At 42.4% G+C, this 19,947-nt stretch overlaps 1 protein-coding gene across 1 annotated transcript; it reads left to right on the top strand.

Moving 5' to 3' along the window:
- Positions 1-13,985: 13,985 nt before the first annotated feature.
- Positions 13,986-17,832, top strand: S100P (S100 calcium binding protein P; the record flags this gene model as incomplete). The annotated part of the gene is made up of 2 exons (XM_082315478.1): positions 13,986-14,123; positions 17,683-17,832. 2 exons carry the CDS (start codon positions 13,986-13,988, stop codon positions 17,830-17,832), a joined length of 288 nt encoding a protein of 95 aa, XP_082171604.1.
- Positions 17,833-19,947: the final 2,115 nt, after the last annotated feature.

Here is a 19,947-nt window from a genome sequence, read left to right on the forward strand (position 1 = left end):
CCCTTTGCATAGAATTGTATACCAAGCTCAAGGGGCTTTGACCAGCTTCAGCTTACAGGGCCATGAGAGCAGGCAACACTTGCCGAGAGCAGGTAGCAGATTTCAAGCAAACCCCTTTTTCCAGGCAGTTATTCATCTTTTAATTACATTAAAACATAAAGCAGGCAAGGGAAAGAAGCCCTAATTGAACTTTTGCATAGGCAGGCGCAACTTCCATTACAGTCAGCTGGACAGGCTTGGACAAGCTACACAGAGGTGATATAAAACGCTAAAGCCCATGGTCACAATGGCAGTTATTGAGCTTATAGATTCCTGAATTCTCCTGTTAGAGAACCTGGCTTCAGTCTTGATTTGGTCATATTGGTACTGAAATCACAGTGAGAGAGAATATCAGGATGTAGGTAGTAAAACAGTAATAGCTGTCTTTTATTGTGCAATAGTCGTAATTCTAAAAAAAGAAAATGTGTAGCTGGGAAAATTCATTCCCTATAATATGCAGATTCCTACTGAAGCTAAGAGACTTGCTTTTACAGGAGATATCGTCGTAGAAAATTTTAAAAACACAAGGCATGAGATGGTCTGGTCATAGTAATCAAATATTCTAATTACTAGCTATAGCTGGATAACATATTAATATTTAATGACGGCTTAAGAAAACGCGGTTGAGAATGAGAAAGCAAGCATCAGAGGCGGTGCAGAGTTCATTAGTGGCCATGAACTGCTCAGGATATCTATGGGCAAGACTTGTGTGAGTACAGTTATAAAAGGTCTTTTGTTGTTGCTGTATAGTTTAGCAGCTGTTAGCCACAGTGACGTGTGTCACGGGGTACACTAAAACAAACCCAAACAAAGGACAAGCTCAAACAACTTTATTTCACAAAACAGCCAAAACCACACGACTGAAACCAAAGAGAAACAGGAGTAAACCGAAATCGATCAACACTCCAGTAACACTTAACAGGTTCGAGATGTCAGTTAGGGTATTGTCGCTACACGTCAATCCATGCAAGAACAAGTGCACACACCCACTCACTCACTCACTAAGGGGGCAGCTCTCCCCCTCCCGCGGGTACCCCGAGGCTGTAACCGCTCACCCCGGCGGGCAGCGGGCGAGGGCTCACTCAAGCACATATCCAGAAGAAATCACTCAGCAGAGGAGCTGAGGGCACCCAGTCCCGGGAAGGCTCCTCAGGGGCCGTCCCGACCCGAGCGGAGAGGCGTCCACCACGGACCCGCTGCTCTGAGAAGAGCAGGCGGAGGGGGCCTCCGGCCGCGCCCCGGGGCGGAGCGGAGCTGCGCTCATCATTGGCCATGATCCAGAAGCTTCTCCGAGCCGAGGCACCTCATTGGCTGCGGACCCTGTCCGGTGACCGAGGGGCCCCGCCTCCCTGCTCCGCCTGCACGTGCCCCCGGTAGAGCACAAAAGGCGGGAAAATGAGGGGCGGAAAGGCGGCGATCGCCACGTTGAAACCGCTGCTCTTCAGAGGGGGGCCGAGCGTACCTGTCACAACATGTCATGACATAGGTTCAGTGTTTTCTTTCATGTAACAGACCTTTCTGCTATTTTAATGAAAGCAGAAAGAGTGATTTCATCATGGTATCATTTTAAACGTTAAAACATAATTGGATCTTATAAATCATTCAAGAGATCCAGTAGATTAGTAAAGCCAGTGCATACAAGGTGCATGGACACTATTTCAAACAAATTAAGCCAGTAGTAATGAGCAAATATTATCGTGTCTCTGGAGTTGCACTCACTGCCTTTCAATTGTGTTGCAGAACATGATGGGTTTAATTTGATTTTTTTTTTCTGTTTGTGCAAAACTGAGTCTCTAAAAAGTTCACACTGTTTTTTTACAGTGCTTACGCTTTTTTTTTAAGCTTGGAAATTTGCTGTACATTCTGGGTAGTTTTGGGCGCCATTTCTAGAACAGCGAACGTGAAGGTTCTGTACGCCTCTGCAAGGCTATTTACAGTCTCCAATTTATGTCATGTTTTTTTCCAATTCTTGGGGTTGCGAAGGCAATCTTGTATCGCAGAACTTGAATCAAGGCATGGATTCTATTCTCACCTGTATCATATGTCATAACAACGCTGAGCAATTAGGTCAGGTGAGAACACATAGCTCTAAGGTAGCTTAACCTGAGAGGGAACATCCCCATGGCAAAGCTGGCCACTGTAGTTGTGCCTTTACTATATAGCACTTGTCTCTCTCTCTCTCTCTCTCTCTCTCTCTCTCTCTCTGGAGATTCATCCCCTATTTCCCGAGTTGAGATGCTCAGGGAGCGTTTCCCAGACAGTTCTGCCAGCTGCAGGGGAGTTTCGTCCTTGAGAGAATTCTTGGAGCAGTTGATAATTTTTTCATTGCCAAGTTCTGCAGGTTCCAGCCCAGATCTAAGCACTGCTGTAGCATTAACGCAAACTTCCAGCTCATGGAACCACACAAAGAGCACACTCCTGAGGGGCTCTGGTGGTGCAAAAACGCTTAGAAGCATGATCCAGATTAGTTGGCCATACCTACCATGCCTCCTGTTTGACATTCAGCCAGCAGGTACCTCCCTCTGTTCTGAACGTCATTCATTAAAACAGAAATAGTAAATGCCCACAGTAAAGTACAAGTGTGAAGACGAAAAGCTACCGCTTCATGACTGCCGCACTTTTATTGTTTTATGCTATGTCAGCTTGAGAATTTGATTTGATATGTCTGTAAGCATAGGGCTTTGTGCACATTTCGGGGAGATCTTTAATTCTCTAAAGGACTTGCCTGAAGATCCCAAATCCTACATGTGCTTAGGAAATGAAAACAGGATGATTTTTGCACAGTCCAGAATAACATCTGAATGCCGCAGCAGTATGCTAGTTCACTGCACCAAAAGAGCATCCATCCAGAAGGAACAGTGTGATAAAGCTTTTTGGAAATATTAGAGTTAAATGATTAAGGGGATAAAAAAAGCTTTGCCATTTCCGATTTCATAGAACCTGGTTTACACTGGAACTTGACATCTTTGGTATTCCAAATAAGTACTTTGTGCCTGGTACCTAATTAACTAAGAGAATTGAATCCAAACACAGGAAGACTTTGTCTTTCAATGTTGGTACTGAGACACTCTTTCCCTCTGAAATTATAACTCTGTGGCCTATGTTTTTCTCTGTTCCCTCGGGCTGTGCTAGATGCTGTGTCTTGGGTAAAAGTTCATTTTAAATAGACTTTATGGGTAAAAGTTATTTTGACTGGAATTTTCTTTGTTTTTTAAGGCTGTGTCTACGCTTTATGAATCACTTGATTCTTTTTTGCGATGAATCAAGAGGAAAAGATGACAAATCCACTGCGACTATTGTATCTAATGCAGCAGATGAGCAAATCCCACAAACTAGGGCAGCTGAAAAGTCTAGAATGAGACACGGATCCGACGTCTATTTTGACATTCAGAACTAAAAGGACAACGTCATAAACAAAAATATGGCTAAATAACTATGAAACTGAAAGCAATATGATAATTTGCTGCTGAAGGCTGGATTACATGAGTTTCCTGTCAGAAGCATGTCAGCGGGACAATATACAAGAAAAAAGGTTGGTTCCAAGCAGTCTCTGCATGTTTTGTTACTAACAAAACACTGTAAGGAGTCCGAATTTGGAGGGTATGTCATTTTAGAAGACTGTCTTCAATTCTTCTCCCTGTGTCGAGAAATAATAAAGGATGTATTATCATACTTTGAAAAACCTTCTGGACTTAACAACATTCTCCAACAAAAGCATTTCTTCAGGCAGCCCATGTATAAATAGCAGAAGATAGAGAAAAAATGCTCATGGTGGTAATCATTTGACCAAATAGACAGTACTACACATAGGATGGAGTTTGATCTCTGAAACTATCATCAGTGCTGACGACATCATAGCCAGAGCGGTATGCCAGAAAGGATTATATTCCTGTGGAAAGGGACTGTTAGTGTTAATTCATTCGTACACTAGAAAAAGTCTTCCAGAGAAGGTAGTCTCCTACACACAATGAAATACTAGGTTTAAATGAAGTTATAGATATTATTATTATGTATAATTCTTGTCTAATTTGTGGAGGAGGGGTGCTTGGAGGAGATGGGAGTGTTAACATTTGTTCTACTTTTGCCAGCTCTAAAACTTTAAAAAAAAAAATCACTGAAGAAAAATCAAAACTGAAAACGTAAGTAAAACCTGGCTTCCAAGGTCTGAACAGAGGTGAAGAGGACTGACAGGAAAGCTAATGGCAGTTGTCCAAGAACCACTGAATACTAAGAGCAGATATTTGAAATGTGAATGTATTTATGTACCAGGGTTATTTCGTTTTCTGTTAAAGTTTTTTTCAGAGCTTAGCTGGAAGTTAGATCATCTTGCCAGCAAAGCAGGGAGAAACGACTTTGCTGCTCAAGCAGTTTGTTACAGCTTGTACCTGGGCAGTGCAGTAGACACACACTAGCTTTCCCAGAGCCCCTAAAAACAGTTTGCGTAGTCTAAATGTGTGACTGCCTTGCTACTCAATATTCTGTAATGAAATCTTTGAGGCTGTACAGCATGGCTCGTGCTCTGGCTCTGTCTATGCTATAGTGACTACAGTTCACAAAGCTACCTCTCAAATTACTGTAGCTCGGCCGTGGCTCACTGTTTGGTGTGGATCCTCTTTCCTGGGCTGTTCTGTAACCTGCCCTGAATACCTTTCTTCAGTGAATTTACTGCTGTCCGAAACATGCTGTAATCACTGCACTGTGAACATAGCCTGTATGAGAGAAACTATTTGTTATAGTACATCTCATTATATTTATGTATAAATTGAATAAAGCAAGAGGATTTTCTTTTCTTCCTTTTGAAGTTCAGTCACTTTAAAATCTTGATGGTTTTTGTCCTGAAGCTCATTATCACAGATTTGTTTCCTTTACTGCGTGGTGAAACGCTGTCACATGCCATATTCCTTTGAGGATCACAAACGAGACTCTGGATTTCCGCAGACCCTGTAACTTTGTCCCCTGCACAAGAAAGTCATGATCAGTAAAAGGGGTGACCTTCAGCCCAGGTCCCTGATCAAGGAAGCTCTCAGTTATGCACCAGTGCTGTAAGTGACTGCAGTAAATTTTGGTCTTTCCTTGTATTACTGGTTATTTTTCTATTTAAGCACAATGAGGAGATGTAGAGTATTCAGGGAATTGTTAAAGGAAAATCACTAAGTAAAGAAATTGCCACTAAGCCACAGTTTAATAGTCTCCAGGTCATATTTTCATTACAACACTATTAATAAATTGTTCATTAAATGTGGTTCCTACCAGCAAAGAATGCTGCCATATTAACAGCTGCTCATATTTTGTATGTTAACATGGTAATTTCCAACATCTGGCAGTTGAAGGCTACACTCGATTTATCATGACCTATTTTTATCTATAGCTGACAGTGTCTTTGAGCCAACAGAGTATTTTCAGAGCTTCTGCTGGTTGTCCTACTCAGTCAACAAGAGTTTGAAACCTATGCATCATGTATATCATCTCTGCTTCTGTACCACTTGGGAAGCAACAAACCCTGATGAGGATTTTGCAGGGCTGGCAGACTTCTGCTTTTTCTTCTTCATGTTATTTTGATTGCTTTTAAATAAAAAAGAGCTCTGTCATTAACCTCAGCACACATTCTAATGTCTAATATGATCTGGATTTTAACTGTCTGTTTAACTGTTCAGTATATAATGAAACCCATCTGCCTAATAACAGAACTTGAAGAGAATCCTGGGCCTTTGCTTCTAGCCAGTTTTGGTGGTTATTCTCTCTTGAACTGGCTGCTGCGAAGTGATGGTTCCATTCTGGTTTAATTTGAGGTTCAAAGTCCTGTGTTAAGCACAGGCTAAAACACGCTAATTTAAGAGCAAGACCAGTACAATGTATTTTAAAGCCTCGTACGTGTTCTTCTGTGCTTTTAGTGTCTCATCAATGTACTTGGCTTAGTCATAGTCCTACAAGTGAGGCTTCCTCTCTGTTTCTGTCATGCTCATGACTCTGGTTTGGAGAGCTAGTATAGTCAACTTGAGACTATGGCCCTGAACTCTCTCTTCCTGCTCCATTGCACAATGATCCAAGGAGTTGCAGCTTAATTAATCTACCTAGCACTTAGGCAGCTAGTCTTAGCAACTAGGTACGGATTATCTCAGTCTGACTTGAACCACACTTTTTTGCCATGCCCTGGTTTGGGGTTCTTTCCTGTCATAGTATCTGTGGAAGAAGAGTATGGGGCAGGTATTCCTGGCTCCATTGCAACAAGGATCCGCAGTAGCAGGCAGGATGATGAGGCGCCTCAACCAACGTATTGGCAAAATAGTCATGTTTGTGTGTGATGCTCTGACTAACGTTGCTGTGCCTGATAACGGTGCTGTCAGAACAGCAATGACATTTCCTTCGTTGACAAAAATTTGTTTGACTCCTGATTTTATCTAAAGTGGTTTCTCTGTACTACTGACATCAAGAACCGCTGCAAAACTGGCAGTATTCTCAAAAACTCAACAGCTACAGGCCAGGCTTAAATCGACTTAAGGATGTCTTCATTGAACTAGTTAAGAACACTATCAGTTTAAAAACACTGCAAATACAACTGACAAATGAATACACAGATCAAAAGGACATTAACCAATTTCTCTGACCAAGAGAAAGGACAGGTGATAATGTATAAATGCTTCTCATTTTCTACATAATATGAAATACTGAGATGGGAGGAAGGATTTTGATGAACTACTGCATTCTAGTAACAAGGCTTTGGTTAGGTTGCTGTGGTCTGGTGCTGGGCACTGGTGGGTTTTGTTGGCTGATAGGATGTGACAACACTGAATTCCTTGTCCTTTTTCCAGGGGGGAGCCAGTTGGCAGGACTCAGCAACATCTTATACAGCCAGAGCTGCCTTTACCAAAGTTACTTCATAACTTTGTCTCGGGAAGTATTCAAGCCCACAGAGGTAGAGGAGTATAAAAAGGATAAGGCAGAGAGGGAGTAAGTGTTTAGCATTATTAGCAAACTAAAGACAGACAGAGGTTAGAGATATAGCTAAGCAACATAAGGGTTCAAAATAATAACAAGGAATTGGGTCTGTCATGTACATCTGCTCTGAAATGCTCTGTGTTCTGTTACCTGCTGATGTGCTTGTCTTGTCCTGAAGCTGAATGATTGGCTCCGCGAGCCAGGAATGCTGTATCTGTACATTGCCTGGCATAACGGGATTGCAGTCCATGGTTGGGGCTTCTGAAATTGTTGTGGAAATAAATCATGAAAGCAAGTAATAGGTATTGCTTCCTTTTTTACTTTATAGCTTTTAATTCTGCAAAGATGAAAAACAAGATAAGCATCTCTAATGAAGACAGCAGAAAAAGGTCAGGTATTAGGGTGACAGACAAAAATGTCAGTGGGCTGATTGGGTTTGCTCAGATAGAATAACTCTCCTTTCTTCGTTTAGCAGCTGTACAATATTAAACACGATTTGACCTTTTAAGTTTCTTCTTAAACACAGACTAAGCTTAACCTAAAGACTCTAGGTCTAATCTAAATGGGGATGGCTATTGAGTAAGAAAGGAAATGGAAAGAGTAGCTACCATTTCATTCAAGCTCTTTGGGGAAAAAATGAGCTGATTGCCTCTGGGTAGAAACAATAACAACTGGTTTCTTATCTCGCCTTCAGATCTACAGTGTGGTAGCACAGTCATGTGAGCGGTGGGCCTGAGCGCTGAGCATGAGGACATCAGACAGACGTAGGCCGTTTCTGAGACACCATAAGCAGTAATCGTCACACAAATGGCTACTGTGTTAAATACACCCAGTAGGTAGTCCATCTAGATAGATTAAAACACATTTAAAAGATAAATTTTGGCCAAAATACCGCAACTCCTACATTTATATCCATGACCACGTTTCCTCAACACACTCAAGCATCCTCTGGCTTTAGGTAAGAGTCCGTTCATGGTTGAGATCCCCCCTCCAAGTCAAGGTCTCTCCCAGTTCTGTGCAGGTCCATTTTTTATTTCCCTGTTTGTTCAAGGTCGTCTCTTTTTTTGATAAGCGAAACCTGAAGTTAAATTGTCTGTTACAAAAGCATGCTCTGGCTCCCATTTCCCATCCCACCTTTTGGTATTTGTGAGCCTGGCGTGCTCATTTGCTGCTCTGTTAACAATGACAGAATGATGTCAGTGTGTGCCTTCTGAAATTGCCCTACATCTTCTTATCAGCTGTGCTAGCCCCGTGATTACTTTCTGGAAACCAAAAGCAGCCAGCTCTGTGAAATGTGTGTGCCTGGGGAACTTCCACTCGATCAAATTGCCTTGTAAATCTTCCTGACAGTGTATATGGATATCACCTCACTGTACACACATTTCTGTGATAGCAGGTCAGTCCTTCTCATTTCTTCAACATATGCATAAATTATTTTAAAATGCCAAAAAAATATTTTTATGGGGGAAGCAAAGGGTTTTAGTTGATGTGTTGCCTGCACAGACACTCAACACGAGGCAACTTTCTCTTAGGGATCCTTCCCTCTGAGAAAATGTTTTTGTCCAATGAAGGAAAAAGAGTATTGCTTACTTCATGAGAGCTTAACACAGCGAAAATATTCTTCTTTGCGTACAAAAGTCTTTTGAAAGCTTTCTTGGAATTGGCTAGGGCATTCTTGTGTGTTTTTACCTCTCTCTAACAAATAGGAACTTGCTTTAAAAGGTTCACTCAGTCTGTTTTAAAGTTTACAAAACAACCATCCTCTCTCACAGCTCATTTCCTTTTTTTTTCCCCCTTCCTTTTTCTTTTTTTCTTTTTTCTTTTTCTTTTTCTTTTTCTTTTTCTTTTTCTTTTTTCTTTTTTCTTTTTTCTTTTTCTTTTTCTTTTTCTTTTTCTTTTTCTTTTTCTTTTTCTTTTTCTTTTTCTTTTTTCTTCTTCTCTTTCTTTTTCTCTTTCTTTCTCTTTCTCTTTCTCTTTTTCTCTCTTTCTCTTTTTCTTTGTCTTTGTCTTTTTTCCTATTCTTTCTGATCATGCCATAGAACAACTTTCTGCTATGCTCACCACAGCTCAGCATGATGGGCTTATATCTGAGTAGGATTTTATGAGTGTTAAGGTAGAGCAAATGACAGTTGGACTGCTTGTGTGAGACTGGCTGAGGAATCAGAGTACTTAGAAATCATGACTACAGCACTTGAGTGGACAATATTCAGTTACCTTAGGGTGTGACCTCTCTTTCTGTCATTACAATAAAAAAAAAATAGTAGTCTTGGAAGCCTTAATATCATGAACCTTAAAAGAAAAGTATAAAAGCCCTGTAAAGAATAGCATCCAGGAAATTATTCAGCCAAGGACTGAAAACTAGACAAAAGTATTTACACTGCAAATATTAATTTATTGGCTGTAATATATTCATTGATTTTACATTCTAATTTGGCTATGTCTAGTGCACTAATAAATGTGTTTGAGTAGAGTCAATATACAACGATGAAAGTATGTTTCCCACAGTACAGCTTTGCCAGACGACAGTGTTATTACCCCAACTCTCAGCTCAGAAAGTCACACAGCCAATTAGCTGACCTTGGTCCGCTCCGTTTTACCTGCCTTTAAACTTCACTTAAACAGTGTGTGAGCTTATTAACTGCATTTGTGAAATAAGTTTCAAGGATATTTTGAGAAGTAAATTATAACAACAAAAAAAAAATCCTATATGTATATAATTAACAGAACCTATACAGTGTGTCACTGAACATCACACCGTGCTTGCACAAACTCCTCTTCTGCCTATGCCTCATCAGTGCCTCTTGAGCCTAATCTTTCTAATTGTGTTTTTCAAAACAATGTAGTAATTGCATGATTTAATCACTAGACGTAAGTAAATTTACCACACATTGAGGAAATGAAATGACCCTTAAAAACTTTTAACCAGACTTAGAGCAAGGTTTTCAGAAGGAATGGAAAGGAAAACCTTGCTCTTTAGTAAATAAAGTGTGTTGATACTCTAAGTTCAACAAACAATCCAGGACACTGGAAAATTTGAGGTTTTTGACAACTTTATCTCAGTGTGGAACACTGAATCATAGAATCATAGAATCATTAAGGTTGAAAAAGACCTATCGCTTGTTACTTGGGAGAAGAGACCGACCCCCACCTCAGTACAGCCTCCTTTCAGGTAGTTGTAGAGAGCAATAAGGGCTCCCCTCAGCCTCCTCTTCTCCAGACTAAACAACCCCAGCTCCCTCAGCTGCTCCTTGTAAGACTTGTGCTCTAGACCCTTCACCAGCTTCATTGCCCTTCTCTGGACACGCTCCAGCACCTCGATGTCCTTCTTGTAGTGAGGGGCCCAAAACTGAACACAGCACTCGAGGTGCGGCCTCACCAGTGCCGAGTACAGGGGCACTATCACCGCCCTGGTCCTGCTGGCCACACTATTCCTGATACAGGCCAGGATGCCATTGGCCCTCTTGGCCACCTGAGCACACTGCTGGCTCATGTTCAGGCGTCTGTCAGCCAACACCCCCAGGTCCTTTTCTGCCAGGCAGCTCTCCAGCCACTCCTCCCCCAGCCTGTAGCGTTGCATGGGGTTGTTGTGACCCAAGTGCAGGACCTGGCACTGAGCCTTGTTGAATCTCACACAGTTGGCCCCGGCCCAACGATCCAGCCTGTCCAGGTCCCTCTGCAGGGCCTTCCTGCCCTCACGCATAATCAGCAGAACATGCAATGCTGCTTTATGGTTCAAGATGTTATCCCCTTGCTAAAAGAAAAATAAAGTGCTTTTCGTACTGCTGCCAAGATAGAAATTAAGAAAAACAGCAAATTCATCATTTCAGGTTGTGTTTTCTCCCTCTTGTGCTTCTTCCATTCAGATACATAACAGATTTGTGGAAATTGTCAACGAGTCCTTCTCATGTAACTTCCTGCACCTTTTGGAATAAGCTTTAAGGGATGATAAGCTCTAATAGAAGTTTAACATTTCAGCTGTCCCATTTCAGCTATTCAGCTGGCTGTGACACAAATGGCTCTTTAGAGTAGAGCTGATAAATATATTTATTCAGACTTTCCCAAAACAGATGCTGCTGCAAAAACCATAGGATAAAATTTATTCTCCAAGAGAAAATCAGCACAGGGTCACACAAATCTTATGTAAGCCTGAACATCTGGCCAAATGCCATAAAATTTGAGTGTATCTGAATGGTTTTTCAAATTTATGTGTGTGACAGTCCACATTTGTATCACACAAATAATTTAAACTTTTGGCCCAAGTTAGGAAAGCAAGACCTAATTCTGTATAAACCCTCAGTAAATACTCCTCCAAGCGTATACCATTCTTCGAAGAAAGAACCCTGAAAGAGGCAAATAATGGATACTGTTTACATTAAAATAATAATATAAAATTTTAAAAAGCCCACAGAAAATGGCTTATCTCACTAGGGAGCTGGACAGATGCATTGGCATCAAAACATTGCTTGCTCTGCTGTGTGTGCCTCGTATTTGTACTCTGTTTTGTTTTTGCCAACAGTTGTAATTGTGCCTTGTGCACAGAACTGCTATTTTTAATGAAAAACAAATTGTAGGAAAATATTTAAACAATACAAAAAGTGTGAATTGAAAAGTCTGAGCAGTACTGATGTGTGTGAATACATGAATATAAATAGGACACATTAAAAACAAAAAAAAGCCAGCCAGGCAGTGCTACCATGGTGACCTTTCAGTTTGTAGAAATTCAGTCCCTGTGGTTTCTTTAGTGCTTTACTTTTGGAGCTGTCTTCTCAAAAATTGTGTGTCACCTTTGTTTTCAGAGGAAAACGGGTCAAGAATGAGGACACCTTTTCTGCAAAGGTGTGAACATACTGACATATCCTGTTGACTTTAAGCCGATGAGCTCCCCCTCTCCCTTTTTGGCGCATTTTTTCTCCTTCTGTGTAACTAGTACCGATGTTCATGATTCAAAGTCATGAAAAAGTGTGAAGCAGATGTTTTATTTTGTTAGGTTTTCCTTTAGAGGGGGGAATTGATTTTTCTTTAATGGCCATGTTTAATATTCATGCTACAGATATATGTCAGAAAAGGACAAAGAAAAGTTCCTGGCGCTTGACACACCAGTGGCTGCCATTGTGTGCATATGGAAACACCAGATGATGTTCATAGTTAACAAAGGCCAGTTGTTTGCTCTCTTCTTGTTCCTTCTTCTAAAGGAACGCCACAGGTTTCAACATGCACTTTACTGTAGATACTGCAAACTTTACTTATAACCCTTACCCACTTAATGCAAATCAGTTGCAACTATGTCATGAGGTTGAAGGCAGAGGAACAAATAGTTCTGATGAACTGTTTGAATAAAGCATCCAGCCTGAGATGTTGCCATGATTTTCTGGGAAATGCAAAATCCCATGTTGGAGAATGGAAGACAGAAAATCATGGGGTTTTTGTTGCAGAAAGGTACTAGATTTCCGTGTACTTGTGATGTGTAGTCTTGCTCTGAGATGTTGTAGATGTTACAGGACAGATTTTGGATACGGAACAGGTGGCTATAGACGTCTAGGAGAAAGGAGTTTAATTTTTAAAATTTTTCTCAATTAAAAAACATTTTTTGCTAACTTGTAGATAGCATAACATGAGTGGAAACTTATCTTCAAGCATGCCGAGGTATGTCCGAAGACATCCAAAATCAGGTTTAATTTTGGGAATCCATAGTCAGGGCCTTCTACAGGGAACACTGCACCCTGGGGTCCATCAGCATTATTTATGTGTGATGCCCTAGTTTTGATAGGTTCCCCCAAATAATTTGCTCAGAATGTGTCCACTCTGCAGACTCTAGTGTAGACGTAACTCAGCTTAAATGACCTCCTCCAGGTCTAGCATAGCCCCCTGGAGTTTGACAGAGGCCAAGTTACCCTGCTGCTTGGCCAGAAATTTTAACTTGTTCAAAACTCAGTGTAGCTGTAGCTGAGCAACTTCCATCACCCGAGCTAACACTGCCCATGTACCGCTCAGCCCCCAGCGCAGACCTCAAACAGCTCTGTTGTGTCTACATGTGGGTCCAGTGTGTTTGGTGTTTCAATGATGGGGGACCACAGTTTTCAAGCAAATCACAAAGTTCATCAGAAGCCACAGAGGGCCACAGGACTTCAAAGTGACCTTTTCTTTTCAGTACACTCCATTTTATTGCAAGGTTTGATGCTGCATAAGGGTCAACAAGAAGTTATTTCACTGCAGATCAAGATAGATTTTGATACTGGCTGTTTGCTCACGTATCACATTTATTCCTTCAGATATCCCCATCTAAGCAAGTTCTTTGTGGAGCGGCTCTGCAAGGCTCCCTTTACTGGCCCTGGAGAGATGTTGGTTCATCAGACCTGTTTCAGACATCCACTCTGGCCTGAGCGCAAGCCCAGGGGAACTAAGTTAGCTGTCCGCATTGCGGACCTCTACTTTTGATCCAGTGACTCCCACCCCCAGTGTGTGCTAGCGAGCCATCTGGTCTGCAGCAAGGTCCTCTGCATGGCAGAGAGGGCAGTCTCTTGGCACAGCACAGGCAGCACCTTGCAGAGCCCCTAACTGTGGTAGTGAAGAAGTGAGATGCTCTTCTTCCTCCTGAGCAGGCTCGCGTATACTCTGCCGAAGCTGGGCTATCAACCCCCTGCTGAGATGGGGATATCTGAAGGAACAAATGTGATTCTTGAGCAAACAGCCAGTATCGAAATCTGATTTTCGTTTGTTAGTCACACTGTGTATCTTGAAGGAGAGGCTGGTTTCTACTGGTGAGCAACTGGTTATACCAGCCACACCAGGATGATAAAGCTTGCGTTTTGAATAGCTGTTAGCCCAGAGGTGTGTACTCCAAGCAGCGCTCAGATACGGATGTTTGCTGAGGGATAACTGTCCCTCTGGTGTGCCACCGTTGATTGGATGGGACAGTTGCATAAAGCACCTCAGAATAAGACCGGTCTCCATCTTCCGAGAGAGCCCTGAGGCTGTTCCTGTTCAGAAGAAAGCCAGACCCCAGCAGCAACATGTCTCAGCTGGAAACTGCGATGGGAATGATCATTGCTGTCTTTGACAAGTATGCAAAGGCTGACGGTAACAGGCAAACCCTCACCAAAGCAGAATTGAAGACCCTCCTTGAAAAAGAGCTCCCAAACTTCATCTCGGTAAGAGAACAGTACGGCACCATTTCTGTGTAGTGGGTGCAAGGGCTGCCTGCAGACACAGCTTTTAGTACATTTACATTAGAGGGGAAATTACATCCAGAAATATGCAATGGTTTGTAGAAAAAAATTAAATAAAAAAGTCTCTGTGCATACTGTGTAAAACGGATTCTAATATTCAAGGCCATTCCCTGTTAACTAAATTCATCATTTGAGTTATCAGGACAATGGCTTTGAAACAGATTGGGTTTCTTCTTCAGAATTCACCTACTTCTTCTGTTTATCCCTGGATTTATCAGCTCACTTCATGTCACAACTGCTGTGAAGGTGCTTATGCTGTCAGCAGTTGAAGATCTTGATTGCCGATAGGGAATCTCTCTCAATATTTATACACTTACTTTCTATAGGTATTTATACTACATACTCAGTATGCACATCAAAATTATGCATAAACAAGAACAACAGATGAACTTGGAGCAAACTGTTTTGCATTTGTCTTTGACAGTAAAAGAAAGACCTGGAAAAGTATTTTACAACATACATTTGTATATAATCATCAGGTACATTTAAGTAGGTTTTATATATATGTACACATATAAAATTTCTCTTAGTAGGTGTTCAAAATGCTTAATGTATTATAATAAAAGCTTTAGCTGCCTGGGAGACAAAATGCTTTTCATTTTCAATTGTTTTTTATTTGCTTCCCTTCACTAAAAATCCAGAAAACATGTTTAAATATCTTGTTCTTTCCACACAGGAGTGATGTTTATCTAGCTGTACAGTTATTATTCTTAATTGCAAAAGCCTAGAACCAAATGTGGCTACCACTTTTTGTATCCAGCATAGTTCAATTTTTTAACAACTATTTCAGGGCACTGCAGCCAGGATACAATTTAGTATGCTTCCATGCAAGCTAGCTGAAATCACCGTATGAACTCCATGCCTGCTGGATTGATGACTCACAAATGAAACACAGGTGCAATATTCAGAATAAGAGCCTGGATGGCTCTGGGGGGAGAGATGAAAATGTCTCAGAAAAAACTCCATGAAACAGATCAGTGGTTGCGACCCAACAGCACGGTAGGAAGCCTCCTGTTCCTGATCATGGAGCTGTATGTTACCTATAGCACTTCCACGTAGAGAAAAATAAAACCAACAGCAAAACCAGAATTCTAAGGGGGTGTGGAAATCCCCCAGAAACTTGACATTTGGTCTAAATAAAGTTGGGGGGCCTCTGTGCTAGACAACTGCCAAGTGGGATGATGCTCAAAGGTCGTTCCTGACTACGTTTACTGGCCGGGCACCACCTTTTCCAGTTCCCCACAGGTGCTCTTACTGGCTCTACTTATTTCCTGAAACTGCTGGAAAAAAATGGAATTTCCCAGGAAGATAATTAGCTGAACATCCTCTTATGTTCTAGTCTCCATCTCCCTTTCCCATTTTACCTCTTCTAGAAAAAAAAAAAAAAATAGCACAAAGTAACATTTTATGTCAGTACTTAAATTTAACCCAGCAATGTCCCGTCTTGCAGACTAATAACTGCAAGAAAGAAACTGAGAACATAAGTCTGACTTCAGAAAAAAAGTTTTACCTGCAGTTTCCTGACATTTATATCCATATTTTTTTTATTTACAAGAATGATCTGGGAAACAGTGTCTTTTAAATACTCATGTATGTTTCTGGTCTTAGACTTGGTTGTAGCTGACAGCTCACAAGTATCTGGAAAGGTCTTGAATCAATCAGAGGCAGAAATAAATCCATATCACGGGACTGAAGGACTGGACTCAGTTATAAAGAGTTTCCACGAAATGATTCCCACATGCATTTCAGAAGTAATTCAGAGGCTAAAGCTAGTTCATATATTTCACTAAATAATTTAAAATATTCACTTATAAAATTAAAACTGATTGTAATTTGCAAAGTGAAAAGGAATAAAACCTTCCAGACACGTTCATCAGTCAAATCTAGGGAACTGGTTCAATTTTTAGTGATTTTAAAAGTGCCTCTATTTGAAGCGAAACATGAAATTACAGAATGAGAAATTTAGTTAATTAGGCCATGATCAAGACGTGCCATCAGATTTCGGTTAAGGTAGTCATTATTCTAAATTCTTGGAAGTTTTCCAAAAGTTTATATAATTTCTTTCTAGTGTAACATCAGATTTGTTTTTTGTTTAGCTTCAACAAAAGCCACACGGTTGTTTCTTACATTAGCTAGGTCTCTACTGCCATCCCTTGTTTATTTTTAAAACTGCGTTTTCTAAAATCACTGGAGTTAATCAGTGCCGGGACTCAAGCCAGAAAGCCCTCTGGTAAGCTACTTTAGGAAAAAACCTTCTTCTTTTTACTTTGGCAAAATTAAAAAAAAAAAAAAAAAATCTCTTTCTACTTGGATGGTGCCTCACTTAACATCAGCCTGGAGATATACTGCTTCAGTCAGCCCATCAGAATTATGACAACTTGGAAAGAAAAAGATTTTTCTGATATTTTTCCCCACCGTAAGCCAGGCTCAGCATCACGCCTGCTGCAGGAGGTGCCTTCCCGGACACCAGCTCCTGTGCAGAGCTTGTGCCAGGCACCAAGGCCAGAGGGAGGACTCGAAGCACTTTTGAGGTCGATTGCATCTTTGTTGGGGTGGCAGTGCTTAATGAAGCTTAAATCTGACATTTGCCCCAGGAATGCATCATTTTGCAGAACTGCAAACTGCCCGAGCTCCAGCCGAGCTTTCCATGGGAGCGGATGGGGGATGCGTGGCATTTAGTTCAGCTGGGTAATGTCCTCAGGGCTTTGCATTACACAGCTTAGCCGTGATAAATGTTGTTTTAACAGTAGAAGACATGTCTCTCCATGCTGGTGCATGACCACAGCTCTCAGGTGTAATAAACCCAGGAGCATATGCTTTCGGGAGCCGGGGGATGATGTTCTCGCTGCCGCTGTGCAGAGGGCAGGAAGATGCAGGTCTGTGCCCGTGCCGTGAGGATGCCGGGACTCACGCTTGCCCCCACCATCGCCCAGAGGCCCCCAACCTCTGCCTGTTCCCCACACGCCTGGGGCTGACCCCGACCCCAGCAGCAGCGTGAGTCCCTGCAGGAGGATGTGCTTTTCAGGCAGCTGGCGGAGGAGATGCGCAGCTCCCGCCGGGCCGGGCCGGTGGAGGTACGGCTCCCTGGGGACGTGGGCCACGTCCCATGCTGGGCGCTGAGCAGTTGTCTCAGCCAAACACAGTGCGAAGGAACTCATGGCTTTATACCCAGAGATATAATGCACAAAACAAGCAGAGAATTAAAAAAAAAGGTCTCGCTAGCAGAATATGTGATAACCTGGCACTCCAGGCAGGCCTATGGCAAGGCTGCATGCAGGAGCCGTTACACCTCCATCACACCTGCATGGAAAGGTACAATGTGCCTGAGCTGGCGTCAACCTCAGTCTCCCCAGGTGCCCCCTGCACACCTCAGCGAGGGCCCGGAGCCCCACCAGGGCCCTTGTTTGGGGTACAGGTAGTTACGATGCTGCATTAGGGTTTGTGCCGCCTCTCACCTCAACCTGCTCCTTTTCTTTTGCAGTCAGGGAAGGACAAGGACGCCATTGACAAAGTCTTCAAGAACCTGGATGAAAATGGTGATTCCCAAGTGGACTTCAAAGAATTTGTCATCTTTGTGTCAGCTCTGACTTGCTGCTGTCACAAATATTTTGAGCTGAATGCAGCCAAATAATTGTCAAACTGCTTGCAAGAAGCTGTCTTTGCCTGTGCTCCATATGCTAGTGGTATGGATCCCTTCACTTCTTCCATGTACCGCCACGCAGTTTACAAGCATGCTGGGCTGTAAAAATAAAACTTACTGTGCTTACTTCCCTGTCTTGAATGTTAATTTCTGCTCTTTTGTGGAAGAGCCTGGGTTTAACAGCTCTCACTAACTCTCACTGAGTATTTTCTCTCTTTCTCTGCTTTTTAAAATTCTGTTCTTAGCCAAAAGGCTCAATATTCATCCCAGCACAGAGGCCGCACAAGGGTAAATGCTGCTGGAGCCGTGAGTCAGCTGGAGGCTGCTGTTATACAGTAGCATCTCTGGGATGCAGCTTGCCCAGCTTCGGCTGGTGCCTAAATGTGATTCACGTGTGTGCCACCCCCGCTGTACGCGACGGGTCGCGCTGGGGCTGCCTTTGGGCCTGTCTGGTACCCCAGCCGTGTGGTTGTCGCAGGGCTGCCACGTAGGCTCCTTTTTGGTAAAAAAAAAAACCAAAACAGACAAACAAACCCCAACCTCCCTCCCCCAAAACAACCACATTTTTCTTGCAGCATGGAGGATTCTGTGCAATTTTATGTGCTGGTGAACCATCTCACCCAGCTCATACGGATTTACTTCCTATAGCATGACAAGGCTTTTGTACCAGTATAACATTACTATACCATTGGCGATGTAGGTGGGGTTGCACACTATAACAATTCCATTTTAAATAAATTAAAATACCTCCCAAATAGCATGCTATAATATTTTTGCGTGAAGCAAGACTAATGACAGCAATTCTTGCTTCTCTGCCTGAAAAACAGCTGTGCGGAGAAGTGGAACAGTTTGCTTTCAGTGGAGCAGGCAACAGACATCAGCTGTGACTCTGCAGCTGGAGCAAGACTGACCCAGGTGCTATTTTGGAGCACTTTGCAGGTGAGCACCCCAGTGCAAACTGCAAAAAAAAATTATTTTAGCTCCTTTATCGTCAGAATGGTCCTGTTTGGTGCTATTCCAATCTCACGCCAAGAATCAAGTCATTCCCTGTCCTACCGCATGTGCAAACGCGCTGCGCAGGTAGAGGGACTGCAGCTCCCTGTGCAGCTGCGCCATGTTTTTGTGGAGCGTTCCAGCTCTGGCTGGAGATCCCGCTGCACAGCGAGTGTAGGAACAAATCCAGGTGATAGCTGTCACCAATTGATTGGTGTGTCCTAATTTTTTTTCAGTGTATTTTTCCTTTTCCAAGTTTAGCATTAGTGCATAAAAGATTTCCTCTGTGTTGCATTGCAATATCCATCCTCACTGAAATTATTTTTTTTACCACTGTGTGGCACTAAATGCAGCCTTTTTATTACCCACTGAGCCCAAAATTCCATGTATTATTACTGAGAATGTAAGGAATTTGTGTTAAGATTTAAAAAATTTCAGAAATGTTCTTAACATCATGGCAATTTTCTCTCTAAACAAAGATTGTATGTCCCATCGAGAGCATTTCCCTCATCGCCGTGGAAGCAGCAGGAGCCGAGAGCCAAGGCTCCATCTCTTGGGCTTTCGGCAGGGTTTAGCTGCAGCATCCCGCTTTCACCCTTGGGAAAGTTGTTTCCCCTTGTTTGTAAACTGCAAATCCCTTGTGCAATTTATTGTAGTATCGTTTACACCCCATTGAGTCCGCTTTTAAAACACACCTTTTAAAGAGCATATTGGTGAAAAGCTCCTGTCTTGTCAGCCAAGAGATTCACCTTATTACTCCATTTTATCTATTGGATTTTTAAACCACGCTGTTCAGCAGTGAGAGCTGTGTATCATCCTGAGCAATACTGTAATTTACCCCATATTTCACTCTTATTTCCTAGGCTTCCTGCCCCCGGTGTCCGATACCCACACAATTCCACTCACTCTCTAATGCCATTTTGCCCATTTTCCTGATTTTGTGCAGGTTTTATCTGTGCTCGTAGGGCATCTGAGGACTTGGTTTGCTTAACTGCACTTCTGCTCACAGCAGCACGAGGCTGCGTTGTAACCGCTCCACCTCCCAAAATGGGCACCAACCCACCGCGATGAGCTCAAGCCCCCTGGGTTCCGTGAAGGAGCGCCTAGCTAGCC

This window comes from Platalea leucorodia (genome assembly GCF_965183815.1).
Source record: "Platalea leucorodia genome assembly, chromosome: 6".
Lineage (NCBI taxonomy): Eukaryota > Metazoa > Chordata > Aves > Pelecaniformes > Threskiornithidae > Platalea > Platalea leucorodia.